Source organism: Gymnogyps californianus, chromosome 16 (assembly GCF_018139145.2).
Source record: "Gymnogyps californianus isolate 813 chromosome 16, ASM1813914v2, whole genome shotgun sequence".
NCBI lineage: Eukaryota > Metazoa > Chordata > Aves > Accipitriformes > Cathartidae > Gymnogyps > Gymnogyps californianus.
Window position 1 is genome coordinate 8,055,916 of NC_059486.1, and position 17,922 is coordinate 8,073,837.

The following is a 17,922-nucleotide window of genomic DNA, read 5'->3' on the forward strand; positions in this document are numbered from 1 at the left end:
TCTTTCTTCTGCCCTCCCCAGTGGCTCAGCATGAAAATTCATTTTCAACAAATGAAGTTTTCTCAGAAAAAGATTGCTCAAAACTCACTGGTATAAACACTTGCAATTTCATGCTGCCATAAGGCCTCCATGGGAGTCAGTTCTGCAGCAGAAATGAAAATGGGAGAGAATCCAAAAGTAACCTAAATAAAACAGCAGAATGCAAGGTGACTCTGCCTAGCTCTCCAGAAGTTTTATCGATGGTCAGATCAGTTGAGTGTTCCTTACTATTTTGGTGGGCAAGTAAGAAGCTCCGCTTGTATAATTAAATTATGACTGCTGCGGAGGAATGTAGGCAAAAAGCAGTAATGACTTCTGAATCAATAAATCATGGTTCTAAACAGCATGCTTTATTGATTCCTGTGATGCTTATTTCCCACTCACCTGTCTGTTCTAGAGAGCTTGGAGACAGTGATAGGAGCGACTCTACTGGCTTTTCCATGTGGAACCCATTCAGGGTTGTAATTCACATCTTTTCACTTTCAGTCTAGAATGTGCAATAAAAATTCTTTTCCCAAATATAAAACTTTTGAGCTAATTTGATAAAAACGAACAAACAACAAAAGCCGACAACCCTTGCAGAAATAAAATCAGTTAAAACCTAAAGCATGCTGTGACCAGAGGGACCCAAAAGTGAATCTGTGACAAAAGTAGTCAGATTTTTGTTTTCTTTACTGAAGTGTTTGCAGTGGGTTCTTATATAGTTTCATAACGGATAGATATTTCAGGCTGCATACAACCAGATTTGCACAATAGACATATGCTATGTCAGCATTTCAGATATAGCCTGAAATTATTTTTATTAAATTGCCCCTGTCATTTTCTAATGTGCTTTGAGAAAGCTCTAATCCATTTTCTTGTATTTTGTAAATTTTTGGTAAATACATTGTACAAAACTTAAAATACAAAAACCCCTTTGTCATCATTGAGGAAGATTTAAAAATAGCATTACCACAAAACAAAGAATAAACAATTAATTTGTTGATGTAATGAGTGTGTAGTATTTGTTCTGAAGAATGCAGAAATAAGAAGGGTTTATTTCTTGCACCTGATCTTCTCTTCACATCAAGAATAATCCCATTCAAGACAGTGGATTTACATGCTTATAAAACTATGTAAGGATGCTTGAAAGGTGTCTGTGGCTTGCCCTCATTATTAAATCTCCTGTTAAAAGGGACCTGACTTTATGAGGGACTTTGAACTTCTGACAGACAAATAGTTAGGTTTGGGTTCATAACTGTTAATGAACTTGTGCAGAACTTTGCCTGTGTCTTATCCAGATGTTGCTTTTCTTTGGGCACCTGCTTGGTAAAAAAGTATCTTTTGTGATGTCCATTGTTTAAAGTGGCTTCATTCAGCTTCATATAAATACAGAAATGTGGGGCAGAGAATTCTGCAGCAGTATTGCATCTTCAAAACATTGTAGGCTATGAGAACTTCATTGTAATTGACAACTCATGCTAAGGATGATAAAAAATTAGTGCTTCTGCTGCTAGCAGATAAATAACCTGTCTTTTATTTTTTTATATCCTCTGTTTGAACCCCATAAACACTCAAGTACCTCTCCATCCATAGATACAGAAACCACTTGGTCCTAAGAAGAGCCTTACAAAGAGAGTCTAGCATGTTGTAAAGCTGCAGAACTAGCCTGATATAATCTTACATGATGATGGTTCAGATTTATCTCTGAGACAATGTATTTCCTTTTACCGTTTGGATATTGTTCTCTGTCTCTCCCCTTCTTTACAAGGATTTTGACCATCACTGCCCATGGGTCAACAATTGCATAGGACGGAGGAACTACCGCTATTTTTTTCTCTTCTTGCTGTCCTTAAGTACGCACATGGTTGGAGTATTCACCTTTGGGCTCATCTTCATATTAAACCATATGGAAAAGCTGGGAGCAGCTCATGCTACCATTACGTATCCTTATTTTTGGTCTTTCAAGACTCAAGGTGGCCTTGAGGAAAATGTGAAAGAATGAATCTGAAGATTTGTCTTCCTGGAACTGGTGGAGATCTTCTCCTCTCCTGATCCCCCATTGCTCTTTCCCTGTAAATGCTTAGTGCAGGTTTTCCTCTGTACCCATCTGACCTGTGTAACCATCGATTACCTCCAAAACTATAGCTGACCTTTTGTCTATCTCAATCTTTGCCATGACAACCCAGCAGAAGGATATGCTGCCTCCCCACATTTTACTTCCAATTGGGTGTGACTCTGAACTGCTGGGTACTATTTACTGTATTTAAAACAGAGTTTTAAATATAGTTACTGTATTTTAAAGCGGAGTTTGCCCTGGAAGCAGCCCCACTGCATGCTGGTGTAATACATGAATCCCTGGCTATGAGGGGTGCTTCTCTTGTTGATAGATTAGTGCGGAACGGTCTTTACAAGATGGTTAGAGCCAGAATCAATGAGTTCACATTATTTTTTAACCGCCGCAAGGATAAGGACCCAGGCTAGGAGCAGATGGACTTGACTTTGAGATAAAATTTAGTTAGCCTAATTAAAGGTGAGGGACACCCTCCCTATTTCCAAGATTTTTTTTTTTTCTCCTTTTCCTCTTTTTCCCTTCACTCATCCCAGTTTCTTTAACTCCTGGATACAGAATGGCTGTCATGTGTGTGGCTGGGTTATTCTTTATTCCAGTCATTGGTCTCACTGGCTTCCATATTGTTCTAGTGGCCCGAGGGCGCACAACAAATGAACAGGTAAGAAGCAATCCTTTTCTGTGTTTGTGGCTAAGATGTTGAGTTGGGAAGGAAAGTCAGCAAGTCAGCTTGGGTAAAGCAAAAGATGATCCAAATCTTAGCAGTAACACTCTTACTGGAGGTTTTGTGAAGATCTAGGAAGGTTGCCTAGTTTTTTATTTTCAGATTTTTTTCTTTAATGCACTACAAGCAAAGATTTCCCCCTTCTAACCACAGAGGATCATCCTAGGCTTATTTACCATTTAAAATCTACTCATGGCCTTGAAATAGGTTTTATGTGGTGAGTACCGTCAACCCCAGAAGTTCAAATTTTATGAGTCAGACTGAACAAATCATGAGATTGAATGAAAGAAAGAAAGAAAGGAAAAGATTAAATCATGCTTTTGCCCTGTCTCCTGATATTTTGAACTCCCCCAGCTAACCCACACTGCACATAATAAGATCTGAGCTAGCTCTTTGTCTCGCTCTCTTTGTCTCTCTCTTGTTCTCGTGTGTATGTGCACGTGCACACAGAGAGGCTATTGGACCTCACTTGTTTTGCTCCTGCAAACCAAGTGCCAACATGACATCTTGTGCCGAAAAGCCTGTAAAACTTTAGTTCCCTTACAGTTACTCAAATGTATGTAATACACAGCCCCTATGTGGACAATACAGACCTATATGCATGTGCATATCAATAGCATGATATGGGTGATAGAGATCTAATCATGGGATCGATAGCCTGCCCTATAAGGGGTAGCTCAGTTAGAAAGCTTGACACTGGGTGACGCAGCATGCCAGTCGGCTGCACGCAGCATTCCAGTGCTTTACCCTTTCACAGCTCCAGCTCCAAAGCACCCCTCACACATCTGGGGTTTTTTCACTTTTTTTTCCACATCACACTTCTTTTTCACTTTTTTTCTCAAGTGCATTTTTACTGCTCTTGCATCTGTGGGTGCTCTCTAGCTCATGCTGAGCAGTGTGCTGTTCTGGCTGTCCTGCAGGCTGATGGCTTCATGCTTATGTAGCTTGTATGGCTGCTGTGCAGACTGTAAGAGTTGAAGACATCTGTCTGAGGCCAGGCCTTCATAAACTGGGATGAGATTGTCTCCTATCCCACAAGAGACAATAAAAACTTTTATCCAGAATAGTGTGGGAGGTTTACATAAGCAAAGAATCTGAAGTCATCCTGAATTGTTGCCTGACATGGCCTTTGAACAAAGCAGGCTTACCGTAGCTGTAGATCTTTAAATGCTTCTCTCTGTCCTGCTTGGAATCAGCCGCTCTTCATTTTAAAATTGATTTTGGCCAAGTATTAGGTTTGATAGTGCTAACAATAGTAGCATGAAACCCAGGGCATTTCGGTCTCATAGCCCAAATCATGGTCTGCCTTAGGCTTGTCTTTGTGCAGTGATGAAAACTGTCCATGAAAATTTTAGGCTGAGGCGGAAGGAAAAATTTAAATTAAAAAAAAAAAGTAAAATTTAACATTTAGGAAGGTTGAGAATTTTGCATTTAACTTGATTGAAATAACTATTGGAAAATGCATCCTACCTTGGTTTTTTTTCCTGAGCTACCAAACCACTTGAGATTAATTCATCTTCCCATGTCTTTTGCTGAAAATTAAATATAATCTGGTCTTAATTTGTGTTTAGTCATATGTACTGCCTATGTGTAACTGAAGGATGGATGTTCCCAGCCTTCAGGTCCCTTTCAAAGGAAGCATATCTAAGTAATTAGAGCACCAGACCAGGAGTGGTGGATATGAGATCTGCTCCTGGCTCTGCCACTGTTTTAAAACATTCACTTTTCTCCTGCAGTCTCAGTATTGATTCTCTTTTCTCACAGTGTTAGTTATCTGCTGTCAGCTTTCCAGTTACAATATGCTCAGCTACACTTGTCCTCTTTTCCCAGTACATTTTATAGGCCAGTGGTACAGACATTTTTGGTCTTTTACTGTATATTTTTGGTATTTGTTCATTCCAGAGTTCGTAGGTTTTGAGCATTCATAGTAGGCAGACTGTGATTTAGGAGTGCATAGTGGCTGAGTTTAGATGTTTGTGAGCTTTCTGAATGCCTCTGAAAGTCTTTTATGGAATCAAAATAACCCATAACCCAACATCTGCTCATATCCTGGTATTTTTAGTTTCTGAATAGAGTAAATAAATATCCTTCCTTCTGAGACTGCTTTCTATCAGTGGATTTCAAACTACTTTAGAAACCAAACTGATATAATTAGTAATGTAATCTGTGAGTTAGAGAAATTTTATTTTCATATTTTGTTTGAGAAAATGGGCACAGAGATATGAAGTGCCTTGCCAGCATCTGGCACAAGTCAGCTTAAGCCCACGATTGAATGCAGATGTGCCAAATGTCCCAGGCCCATGTTTTAGTCATCAAGTTACTCTTCCAACACTCAGAACTTCCAACATTTCTCTCTTGGCCTTTTAAAGAGCTTTATGTTATATCAGAGGCCAGCATAATATATTGCAAAATCATTTAATTGTCGTTATTTTATGTGCAAGTAATTAAAGTATTTCTGGTACTCTGTAAACTTGTTGCTAGATCAGAACTATGAGTTGATTAAAATGCATTACTTGCAAACAGCAACAGTAATGCTTTTAATGGCAACCACTATTAATCTCTCTGGCTTCACTGGTATTTATCCCCATATGGTTACTTTCAAGTATCTGCCTGTAGAGTACAAACCCTTTATAATGCTTATGAAGCTTTGAATGGATCCCACCAGTCTAATGAGGCTTGGCTTTTATTAAACTAGCTCATTTCCAAGCAAACATCGTAATCACCAGGGAGTTCCTGGCACCCTCCTGCATAAGGCAGTGGTTCGTACTGATTGCCGCTAGGGATGGGATGCTGACGGAGAGGAAACATTGCTCTCATCCAGCATTATGAATGTTGAATTGACATTCCTGTTTGTTTGGAGGGGACTTGCCAAGGCAGAGGAGTGGAAGTGATGGGGGAATGAAAGGACCAAAACAGGATGTCTGGCTGACAGCAGGCACGAATCTAATGCAGGAGCAGCATGGAGAGGTGAACCTGGCCACTTTGAAACGCAGTCACATTGAGCTCGCTGCTCTTTTGGGAAAGGCTCTTTAGTTGGGTGTGCCTCCTAGCTAGAAGTAGCTGATGGAGGTGGTGTGTTAAAGCAGGAGAGAGGAAGTGCAGCATTTAAAGAAAAATTATCTGTTTGGGAAGGGCAGTAGGGTCAGAGCAAGGCATACTTGTTCTTGGCTTTCTGAGGGTTGGATGGTGATTTTTATGTAACCAGAGGTTTGAGCACTGTCCTGAATATGTTTCCAGGTGACAGGTAAATTCCGTGGAGGAGTGAATCCTTTTACCCGAGGATGCTGCGGAAACGTGGAACATGTGCTCTGCAGCCCCTTGGCTCCCAGGTAAGAGAAATGCTGTCAACTGGGAATGAGGGAGGTAGAATAGTTGTTGGGACAGAGGAAGAAAATGTACTCGGTTGGGCTCACAAGTGAAAGACCACTGATGAAATAACAGAGAAGTAAAGCAAAACACTCCTGAAGGCAGAGCTCTGTGATAGCTGCTCCACTGTTGCATGGCTGTAACCTGTCCAGGCAGTTGCTTTCTTCATGTAATTCATAACCCTCATCCCAGAAATGTTTATTTGGAATAAGCATGTCAAATTATATCAAGAGCTGATACCCTTGTCTTCACCAACTTGTTTATCCAGTGAATTTCAGTAACAAGGTAAGTTTCCGTACGTTATCATATTCCCAACATGACTTTTTGCACTGTACAGTCAAGGTCCAGGTATTTTAGTCTGCTGGAGAAAAGCAAGGAATCTAAAATCAGCCTTTCTCCTTAAGACTTCAATCTAATTTAAGGCTGCTGTGGTTTTCAATCTCACTGGCACTTTCATTATCATAAAACAGATTTTCAATGAGGTCTACATCATGGAACTTGGGATTTTATTTATGGCTTTCTATTTTTGGGGAAATGGATTTATCGTTTCACATTTTGAAATCAGGATTTTAATGCAATAGATCAGACGGAGTATAAATATCCTAGGTGCTGAGCTGTCCAGCCTGCAAACATGTTAATAATCGTACTACAAGAAGACTTATTTGAGCCTTTTCAGGGTGTTAAGCAATTCCAGACCCTGACACCATTATCTGCCCTTTTTTTTTTTTTTCCCCTTCGCTATGCAACAAATAAGTCCTAAAAGACTGTTACATGTGTTAAAGTGAAGACACTGGAATAGCTGCTTCTCAAACTTACCAAAACATGAAAATCAGGTCAAGATACTTTAAGAGAGCCAGATATTAGAAGTTGGGAGACACTCCTGTTAAGAGAGGGGTGTGAGTACTATCATCATGGCTATTCTCAGACTTTCAGCAAGCAGAATGTTTGTGTTTTGTGAAGACCTGTTCAAATTGTCCTGTATATTGAAAGTCACTGAGCCATCACTACTAGAATCTCCTAGTCACTACATAAAACAGAGGAAGCTTGTGCGTGTATTGATATTTATGCATTGTACAGCCACTGCCCAATTGCACTTACAGAATTCTAGTCCACTGGAAATTGGATATCTAAAGTCAGCCATTTCCCTTTAGATTTGTTGCTTCCTGTAGACCTGTCTGTTTCTTTTACCTCCATTTGTTTGAACACTCTAAACATGCTACAGAAACAAATCACCCTGTGGTAAGCTAGAACTGACAGCACATCATCTTCTCCACATCAGCTCCCCATGTGCTGGGTCTTAGTCCCCCAGTCACCGTCTTCCACCGTAGGGAAGCTGTTTCATGTTAACTAGGTAAGAGCTAGTAAATCACATCCATTGGTGGTAGGCCCCTCTCTCTCTCTTCATGTGAACTGTGCTCTTGTCCATCAGTGCTTCAAAAATTGCTTGGGTTTTTTAATGCATCCTTTCCTTTTGCTCACTAAAAAACCCATTGATCTTTTTATTGCTTTTTAATTATTACATCCATTGAAATAAATGGAGTTTGCTTACCTAGATTGTGACACATTCTTAAATCATACCCTGGAAGCAGGAAGATTTTCTTGTCTTTATGCCTTGTTCTTAGGTTATTGTTTATTTTAATGATGACTGTTGAACAATTAATCAGGTACGTAGTTGAGCCCAAGAAAAAGCAAGCTGTGAGTGTGAAGCCTCCTTTCCTCAGACCTGATTTATCTGAGCGACAGATCACAGTGAAGATCAGTGACAACGGGATCCAAGCCAACCTCAACCGGAGCAAGGTAAGGCAGCCTTCAAGCGCTGCTTTTGAAGAGCATGGATTGAGCATTATCAAGTCTGGGAATGAGTTTGTAATTGAAAATCTCTTTGAGATGATGCATTTTTTGGATAAAATGATAGAGGTTGAGTCCTTGTTTTATACTTCATCCTCTGAAAGTAACCCAGGATCAGTAACAGCAGCTCTAGATCCAGTAACAGCCCTTTTTACAGCTCTATAATAGAATGCCTCTGGGCATCTTTTGGAAGAGGTGGCTGTTCTTTGCAATAGTTGCTTTCTGTCCCAAGAGTTGCCACCTCTTGGTGTTCAAATTAATTTTACTGAACCTAACACTGTGCGGGAACCCTTGTACCACCACGTCAGCTGTTCTACTTCAAAGAAGGTTTTGAGCTTCCAGACTGCAGGAAGGCTTATGGTCCAGTGAAAGGAATATTGGCTCAGAAGCTGAGTTCTCCTCTCTCCTCTTCTTTTTTCAGTTTCTCCTGGCATGAAATAGAGAGAAGGATTTGTTTAATCATATAAAAAGCAGTGGATTCAAAAGAAGCCACCTTGCAAGATTTTTGTGGATAGTTACTTGTTACACTCTTTGGCTAGTTACTTGCTGCGAGCTGCCTGGAAAGTTGCTGAAAAATGCTAGAAAACACCATTGTCTTCTACCACATATTAACTAGCATGATGATAATGTTATTTAGCATGCCAAGTAGACTAGGATAGTGCATTTAAAATTATACTGGCTTGTTATGACAATGCTAATTTTACACATGACAGTCCTTGTCTGCAGTGGATGCTAAATCATGTGTCATTATAGGTATAGGTAGTTCTTGTTCTGTGGTACGTCCAGCACTCTGACACGTGCTGTTATTTAACCAAGTTGTGGGTAATGATTGATTCTTTGGTTGTTTTCAGTCTAAAATTAGCCTGGAAGGTCTGGAGGATAAAAGTATGGATGTGCAACCACCTCTCCCACCCAAAGGAGATCCAAGCAAGTACTCTGAGCTAAAAGGGCAGCTGGGGACCAGTGAAGGTATAGTTGCATGATCAGTGTTTTATTTTTATTAATAAGAAAATATTTCAGCCTCTTTAAAAGGCTTCTGGTATTCCTTCAAAACAGTAATGGGATCTAGGTGAAGGTTTTTTTCTATTTATAGGAGTTCTGAGCTAGGGGAATAAACAGCAGGAAAGGGAGAGAAAAGTCAGCTTGAAGTGGTTCATTCAAGCCTAGGTTGGATATTTCATATCAGTTTCGCAGAGTTTTTAAACCCTTTTAAACCCCTTCTTAAATTTTTGATCAATTTTAAAATGAAAAATGTCATTTTGAACTAAGGAATCAGAAATATTAGCATGAAATGCTTAGGCATTACAAACTGAATTATTTCATTTATGAAAATGTGAAATTAAAGCTTTAATACTATTAAAAAACCTCTGGTTTTTTCAGACAAAACTAGTAGCTGAATTCAACCCAAATATCTAGTATTTCAAATTATGGCAAAATTACTACTCTCCAAAATATGTCACCCCACTCTTTAATATATTATACCTTGTTTCTTCATCTCTTTAGATTGCTGATCTGGCAGCAATGTACTGTTATTTCCACAGGGGCCCCATTGATTTTGGTGGAATTCTGCACAGAAGTACTGCAAGTTTTATTCTTTCCAGAACAGATCTGTTTGCAGAGGACCATGGATAGCAAGGAATTAGGGATAATAGCTTTCTGTCCGCACATTTTAATAGAAAGTCCTTTCTTTTTTTTTCTTTTACAGAAGGTGGCCTTTCACCCAAACTTATCAGCCCTCCTACACCTGCCATGTACAAGTATCGACCGGCTTTCAGCAACAATCCCAAAGTCCACTACCATGCTACGGCTGAGCAGGTGAGCAAGCCTGGGAGAATCTGCTCCCAGCTAACACGGGGCAACATGGAGCTGAGGATAAATTCACTGCAGGGCTCTAGTGAATATCAGAGTGTAAAAGTAAATAACAACACTTGGCATTGTTGTGCGATAGTGTATATTTTCACTATGCTCCTTATGAAAACATGTCTGCTTTCGCAGCTTTCCTCTGTTGAGCTTGACACATCTGTCCTGCTGACGGGTGTGCCCTGCTGCTTTACCAGTGTCTTGGCCTGATGCTGAGATGCTGAGAAGTGTCACCTCCCATTGGCTTCTCCTGACATAGGTGCCAACTCACATTCACTTCAGAGGGAGCTGGGCATGCTTAATGCTTTTCTGGATCGGACCCTTCAGCCAACAGAAAATGTGCTCAGTGATTCCTTAAGATGTCAGCTTGCAAAACAGAAAGAGATTTCAAAGCATCCCAAGAGATATTTTAGTTAAAATTAATGGAAGATTCCTCATGTTTGACCTTCCTTAGCACCTTCTCAGTGCATTAGGATTATATAGGAAAAAAAGACTTCCTAACACTAGGCATCATTTCCTCCTATCAAGAAAACTGAGGTCCAAACAATTAGAGAGACTTGCTCTGGAATTTTGACTGTTTCCTCTTTTGCTTAGGTGTTTTGAAACAGTTTACACTGTTTCCTTTGGAAGCAGAGTACAAAACTGCTCATAGGCTTGTTTTTCTCACTTATTTCTTATGGATTTGTTGCAAATATTCCTTGCCCCCCCAGGACCTGAGAACAGCATTTTGAAAATCACTGATCTAACTTGGATATTTGCAATATGTATCCAAGTCTTCACACACCAGTGGAGATACCCTTAAAACATACATACCACACACAATGCAGTTTTCTTACAATGAATTTCATCAGGTCCTCCAATGTCACCCCTGCAATAACAAGAAGGGAGTGATATAAGTAAGGAAAGGAAAATATGGCAGAGATACATAATTGACTGCAGCAACACTGGAATAAGACAGAATGTTCCGTAAATGGTGAAGAAAACATATCTAGTATCCTTCTCATTTTGTAAAGAAGGATGGTGATAGATGGTGGAATTCCAGCTACCACCAAGTTTGGGTTTTAGTCTTACTGCAATAATTGTAAATCTTATTCTCTGGATTTGTCCACTTAATGAAGAAAAGATTGGCTTATGAAAGGGAACATAAGAACAACGTGTTCACTGTATCCAAAAAGTTTAATATCCTATCATCTTCACTTTATTACATGAAAAATGGCTTGACATCCAATTCAAAATATTCTATTTACAGGCATCAGCTAGCAATTTTGAGCTGTGTAAGCAACAGTATTTTGGGTCATGATGCCAAAAGTCAGAGAGCCGTGGAAGGCAAGCTTGTTTTATTCATTCAATACATAGCCATAGATGCAATATAGATACAGGATAGGTTCTGATTAGGCCAGGAGACTGGGCAGTGCTATGAAATGATAACAGGGTACAGCATCTTCACTCTGAGAGCTGCTGTTTCAATCCTAACCTAAAAAGATGTTGTTACTATAGGCTGACTGGTGTGCATACAATCAGCTTTGTGGACTTGTTCAATCTTATAGTATAGTAGTCACAACTTTCTAGTAGTCAAGTGGGAATATTGTAAAAATGAGTTCACTTGGCAAGCTGATAGTATAGCATGTATTTGTCTGCCAAGCCATATCTAAGTATAAGGTACAGAGGGAAAGAGATTAACTGGTGTGAGGAATATCATGTTGTCTCTTCTGTATCAGTTCTTCAGCCTGTCAATGTAATTCTGCTTTTGAGCGGTGAAAGCTGTTAGGAAAGAGGGATCAGGGCACAAGGGTAAGTAGCACTAATATACTTAAAAGCTACATCATTGCTCTCCTCCTCCTTTACAGGCTGTCACTTGGTCTCCTTTTTCCAGAGAAGGCCAAATTTAGCACCATGCTCTAGAAGATAGTGAGCTGTTTTGCATATTTCCCTATCTTCTAGTTCAAAGAAAAAAACTTGAAGAAAAAATCAGAATAAAACAGATTTTTGCCAGTTAGGCTTTTTTGGATAATTTTCCTTTAAAAGAAATTAAATAAAGAACAAACTGCATTGACTGCATTTCTGATTAAATATGTGACTGATAATAATTCTTTGTTTGCAGAGCCAATGTAGCCAATTTATTGTGCATTATGGCAAACTCTTCTTTAAAAATAACAGCAAAAATTATTTGCTTAGCACAGAATGGCATTTTAAGTGAACAGAACTGTAAGTAATCTTTCATAGAGTAAAACAAAGTGAAGTCCTATCTGTTTTCAATGCACATAAATAAATTATGGCCTATGTTTCCTTCTCTGATGTGGCCACTCTCTCCTACACAGGCAATAAAAAAGAGAAAATTGCTTCATTTTGTTGTCTAAATGGTGGGAAGGAGCCTCTCTGCTTTAATTAAGCTTAGGTGCTTAATTTTGATGACCTGTGACCAGAAGTTCAGAATTACTGAATATTCATAGCTCTGAGTAAAGTGGATAAGAGTGTGCTGGTCCCCAGTGTGTTGAAATGAAGCCTAAAGTATTTCTGACTCAGCATGCAAAACCAGACATCGCTCAACTCAAGAGCTATTTGTAGAAAACTTGAAGTGCTTTTTCCAAGGGCAGTATTATCAGATTACAATCTGATTTACCTTGTCTGAGACTTGAGTCTCAGTTTAGAAGGTCTTTCATTCTGTGTTTTCAGTGTCCATGTATTGACATATCTATTACTGTCAATATTATTTAGCAGTTATTATGAATAACTCCTCCTTGCTTCTAAGGTGCTTATCCATATGCTGAACAGAAGTTAGGAGATTCCTTATAATGAACCTGTGTCATAGCTGGGCTGAGAGTCTGAGAGATGACCTCCAGCTCTTTTCTTCCTGTGCGCTCACCATGGAGAGCAAACCTGTACTTACATATCATTGGCTTCTGTTTCTCCTATTCACCTCTATTTTAGATTACCATGCAGGAGGGACACAGTCAAGGGGCTCTGATAGAAGAGGATGGCAGGAGCCTTGATTACCAGTCAGAACCCAGCTTGGACATCCCCAGCTACCGGAAGAGCTCTCTCCACAAGACCTATCAGTCTTCCCCACTCCAGATAGATTCCTTTGCCATCAATTCACGATCCCTGAGCCTGAAATCTGCTGGCAGGAGAGGGACAGACAAAGTGCCCCTTCATCCAATAAAGTCTGAAGGGGCAGCTTCCACCCCTTACAAAAGCATCTTTTCTCCCAATTCCCTGTCAAACAGAAATGGGAGTCTTTCCTATGACAGTTTGCTAAACCCCGTGTCGCCCTCGGGGAGGAAGTGCATCGCCCATTCTGCAGTCAGCTCCGTTGGGTACCACTCCCCATATTTATCAGCCAAAATGTGCCATCTACGGGGGAGTGAGCTGCAACGCCAACCGCCGCAGAGCTTTAGCCCGGTGCTGGGGACTCCAGCTCCACATCAGCGAGACCCCTCCCCAGTCCGCTATGATAACCTTTCCAAAACCATTATGGCATCCATCCAGGAGAGGAAAGAGATGGAAGAGAGGGAGAAGCTCCTCCACTCGCACCCTGATTCAGTGTTTGCAGACTCAGGTGTCTATGACACCCCTAGCTCTTACAGCCTTCAGCAAGTCAGCACGCTCTCTGAAGACCCACGCAGCATGGCAATGAGATACGGATCTAGAGACAATCTGATGGCTGCTACCAGTTTTAGCACAAGGAACCCTATACTGCAGTCCTCAGTGTCTTCACTCTCGAGTGCAATGACAAGAGCACCAAGGACTTCCACAACCTCTCTGCAAGCTGATTTAGCCAATAATAATGTCCAGTCCCATCAAGCACTACAGGGCAGGGTGAGCAATGGCTCCTACAAATCTCCAGGCCACCAGGTCCCGTCGTCCCCCACAGGGATGCCTAGGTCACCCTCTTATGGAGGCCCGAAGGCTGTCTCGTTTGTAAACACTGTGGAAATTACAGAGGTGCAATCAGTGGGAGCACAAAGGTATGTACTGCTTTCGGTGCTGCTTAGCAATGTAAGTCTGTTTGCAAGCAAGTGCAGAGCGCTTCACTGGAGGCATGACCCAGATTACATGTTTGCTGTAGGCCAGCAAGGGTGAGAGGTTTGTGGGCGCTCTTCAATTCTGCGACACCATCATAGCAACCTCATCATGACAAAATGTTTGCACATTTGCTGTAACTTGGACTGCAGGTGATCAATTAAGTTGTAAAAGTCATAGTGATTTAGTGTCTTAGCTGAACTGGATAATTATTTGCAAGATACAAGGCAGATTATCCCTCCCGTTATGCACAAAAGGGTGGAGCTGTTTTAGTTTGCAGCCTAAAAGGCTGGACCCAGCCATTGCTTGGACACAGAGGCAAAGCTGTGATCACAGCACGTGCAAGCATACCCTGCACTAAAGGAAACAGGGGCTGAGACCAGTCCTGGAAATTGTGCTTGGCATAGAGAGCTGTGTACTTACCTGTGTTGAGTGTCCCATAGTACAGAACGGGTGATAAAAGCACAGACCATCTTGGCATTACCTTAGGGCCTTGCTGCCTCCTTCCTTTCTGTGAGAAAGTGTGGGGAGAGAGGATTTGCTGTGCTGAGAGCCTGAGTAAGTGGTATCTGAGCAAGATCCTCAGCTGCACTTTCTGCATGCGCTTATCTTTCTTTCTCTTCTTTCTGGAGACTATAGGGCTTGGAAAGTCTGAAAAGAGCTACATGATCCGGCCAAGGATGCAGTATTTCAACCAAGTTGGGGCCTGGAGGGCTCATCAGAAATATCTAGGTTTTCTTTGCATCTGGCACTTATTGCAGTATGCTGTCCTCTGCTTAAGGTCCCAGGTTTCTCACTCCAGTATTATCCAACATTTTGGGGAAAGTTATTGAAATGTGGGAGAACGATTATTGTAGGTCTCCTGAAGTTTAGTGCCAGCAAGTTTTTCCTCAATGTTTTCAAGTGAATTGTAGTTGTTAAGATGATTTGTCTATTGGTGAAAGATCTAACTTTCAGGAGGTAGACAGCCATTTTTTCCTCTTCATATGTATCAAAGAAATGAGTCTGTTTCAGTGAAAGAAGACCTGTGGACTTTCTTTTGCCTCTCTGCCCTCTGTTTGAGACCTGGATGTGTCAGCTGCTGCTGTAGGAAAGATGCTAATATGAGAAGCTGTTTGCCTTTTCTTAGTCTCTGGTTCTTGGTTGTGCTGTCAGCCTGTTGGTCCCACTGCTTTTACATTGTGCTTGTTTAAAATGTAGAGCCTGAAGTAATGAAAAATACAGTGTCTGGCAAAAGTGGTCTAGGTATTAAAATAGCTACAGATCCCAGCAGATGTTAAAGGAAGTTGCAAACATATGATACCATTACAGAGGATCTTTTTTACTGAAGTTCCTAAAGTCAAGTCAAGTACCTAGATTAATAAATAAATAGCTTAATAAACTTGAAGTTTTTTACCTAGTGAAGTAAACCTCCCACAGGCAGTCTGTGCTTTGTAAACCTAGCACGTTTTCTCTGTCAGTAACACTACAAATGACTTTCCCTTCTCCCCTTTCCTCTAACACTCCCCAGCTCCTTTCTGCCTTGTTGCAGGAGGCAGACTGTGTTCTTCAGGAGAATTTCAGCACTGAATTAGGGCTTTTATAATACTTCCGTGAGGCAAATATAGAATTTGGTCCCTGCATATTTCAGCTGTTTGGGGATACAGCACCGTTTTACGAAACCACACAGCTTTTTTTTTTATATTTATGTATGTGTGTTTTGGTGGTTCAGATACCCACAACTCCATTCTCTAGTGCAAGCACGGTTTAAACGCATAGCAGAAGCCGGGCTGGTGTGAGCTGATGGACCTGCTGCTCCAGCTCCAGGGTACAGCTGTCAGACCAGGTTGCCACATAAAAAGTGCTTTTAGTTTTGGACCTATTCTGAGCCTATCAAGAGCTGTGTAAAAGTCTGGGGTAGTTTGTTTTGTTTTGCAGACACATGTAAAGAACGAAATTGCCTTTTGAATACAGTTAATCCATCAGACCCTCTGGCCTCCAGAAAAAGTCAGGATGGTCTGAAATAGCTCAGGCTGCCTCAATTCGCAGGCAGACAGAAAGAGTTCCCTTCTGGAAGGTATTTCAGCCCCTGGTCACTGCTGCTGGCATGAGCCAGTCTTAAACTTCAGACTGAGGCAAACCCAAGCAGACATCCACTGTGCAAGAGTAAGATGTGAGAATACAGCAGACCCTGGTTGTGCTGGTACTTCCAGAACATACACAAGTTCTGTGGTAGGCTTATATCTAATTACTTTGTGAGTCTTGGGGACGAGACACATTAAGCTTTAGTGTGTAGTGGCCTAGATTTAAAAGATCTTTTGAGGAAAGCCTGTTGTCCATGCTCCCTGGCAGTAGGTCATAAGAAAGGAAATTATTTTAAAGAGTCCATCTGGAATACAGTCTTTAATTACAGGCATCCTAGAGTGCTTCCTGACTTGATTCAGTTTGTGTCTTCTGTCATAAAGAAGTCTTACGCTTCACCTCTCTTATGTCTTTCAGAGATGAGCAACATAATTTTGTTTAACTGGATATTTAACTGGGAAATGTTTTTTCTGAGTATTTTATTTCTGATTGTAAGACACAGTGTGGCTTAAGGTCAACCGTGGTGACACTTAAACCCTCCTGCGTCCTACAAATGCATATGCAATTAGTTTGGTTCAACAAAGCATTTAAGCACGTAACTAAATGAGCAAACATTACTGGGGTCTGATCCACTAACCTAATGGCCAAATGAATTCTCTCATTTTGGTGGCTTTTCATCAAGTATATTGGCTTCAACCAGGTTGCTCCCATGCTTGAATATTTTGCAACACTGGGACTCAGGGTAACAGGGATAGTTGTTTATCCTGAATGAAGCCATTCTGCTATCACACTTTGGTCACTAACATTGCATCTTTTGATATTTCTTTTGATGCAGGGATGACATGCAGTTGAAGACACCTCACAGTAAAATAAATGGACAGCCAAAAGGAATATCCAGGTTGGGTTCAACATCAAGTTCCCAGGGGACGCCTGTCAGCCCTGCTAGACACTCAAACGTTAAGAAGGTTTCTGGAGTTGGTGGAACAACCTATGAAATTTCAGTGTAAAATAAAATTAATTAAAAATAAAGAGCCATCCACTCAGCCAGCCATGAAGCTAGGAGCACTGTGAAGACTCAAATAACAACAAAGAAGGAGCAGCAGCAGCCGGCCACTCTCCTTTTCTTGTTTTGGGTTTGTTCTGTTTTCATCTTTCTCTTTTGGCCAAAAACCAGCTGCAGCCTTATTCTTGAGGGAATAAAATTGTACAGTCCATCAGACTCTTCCTGAACCGACAGGCGGGAACTGGCTGCGACCTAACACCACAACTACAGAGCGGATTTCTTTCATGCAAGAGAGCGCTAAAGCCATTGTGCGTGTGTCTGTCCAACAAACCTGTTGTGTACCAGTTGTGCTGTGAAAAAGTACAGTCAGTCCAGGATCATTCAGTTTTTCCCATGCCCCTTCCCAGTTCTTCTGGCCAGCGATGTGTCTGGCAGGAGTCAGAGGCCCAACTGCTGTTTTCCTACCGACGTGGAAAGCAGGCTTCCTGTGCTGGGCAGTCTGCGTGTGCGAGAACTGCTCTGTGTCCCCCAGGCGCTGCAGGTTGGGTTCCTCCTCCTGGAAAGGAGCAAGGCAAGGGCACTTGGGCCGTGAACGCCCTGTCGTCTTTAAAAGCCTCCCTGCTCCCTGGTCCTGGATGGGAGCAGGAGAAAGGATAGCAACAGCTTCTCACTGTCTGCCGTTCGCCTCCCTCTGTGTGAAATTGTGTGTGTGTGTGCGCGCGCGCGTGTTCGTCTCTCGTGGAAAAGGACCACAACACCAATAAGGATCTTCCACTCTGACCTCTTGCTCCCTCTGGTTTTTAAAGGCTTCTCTGACTTGTAAACAAAACCAAGCAGATAAGAAAGGAAATGTTTGGATGGGAACATATTTTAAACAGCCATCAGCTGCTTTCCCTGCACCCTCCTTATTACCTGTTGGATTTAGGCAATAACATGGTTTACTGCCTTGCC

At 41.3% G+C, this 17,922-nt stretch overlaps 1 protein-coding gene across 1 annotated transcript in view; it reads left to right on the forward strand.

Moving 5' to 3' along the window:
* The window catches only part of ZDHHC8 (zinc finger DHHC-type palmitoyltransferase 8), a 115,556-nt gene extending 98,059 nt beyond the window's left edge, over positions 1 to 17,497 (forward strand). The window contains exons 4-11 of the mRNA XM_050906619.1: positions 1,790 to 1,962; positions 2,648 to 2,750; positions 6,051 to 6,142; positions 7,844 to 7,976; positions 8,879 to 8,996; positions 9,733 to 9,864; positions 12,844 to 13,852; positions 16,804 to 17,497. Of these exons, the coding sequence (XP_050762576.1) occupies positions 1,790 to 1,962; positions 2,648 to 2,750; positions 6,051 to 6,142; positions 7,844 to 7,976; positions 8,879 to 8,996; positions 9,733 to 9,864; positions 12,844 to 13,852; positions 16,804 to 16,975 (1,932 nt within the window). The 3' untranslated portion in view covers positions 16,976 to 17,497. The remainder of the gene's footprint in view (positions 1 to 1,789; positions 1,963 to 2,647; positions 2,751 to 6,050; positions 6,143 to 7,843; positions 7,977 to 8,878; positions 8,997 to 9,732; positions 9,865 to 12,843; positions 13,853 to 16,803) is intronic.
* The last annotated feature ends 425 nt before the right edge of the window (positions 17,498 to 17,922 follow it).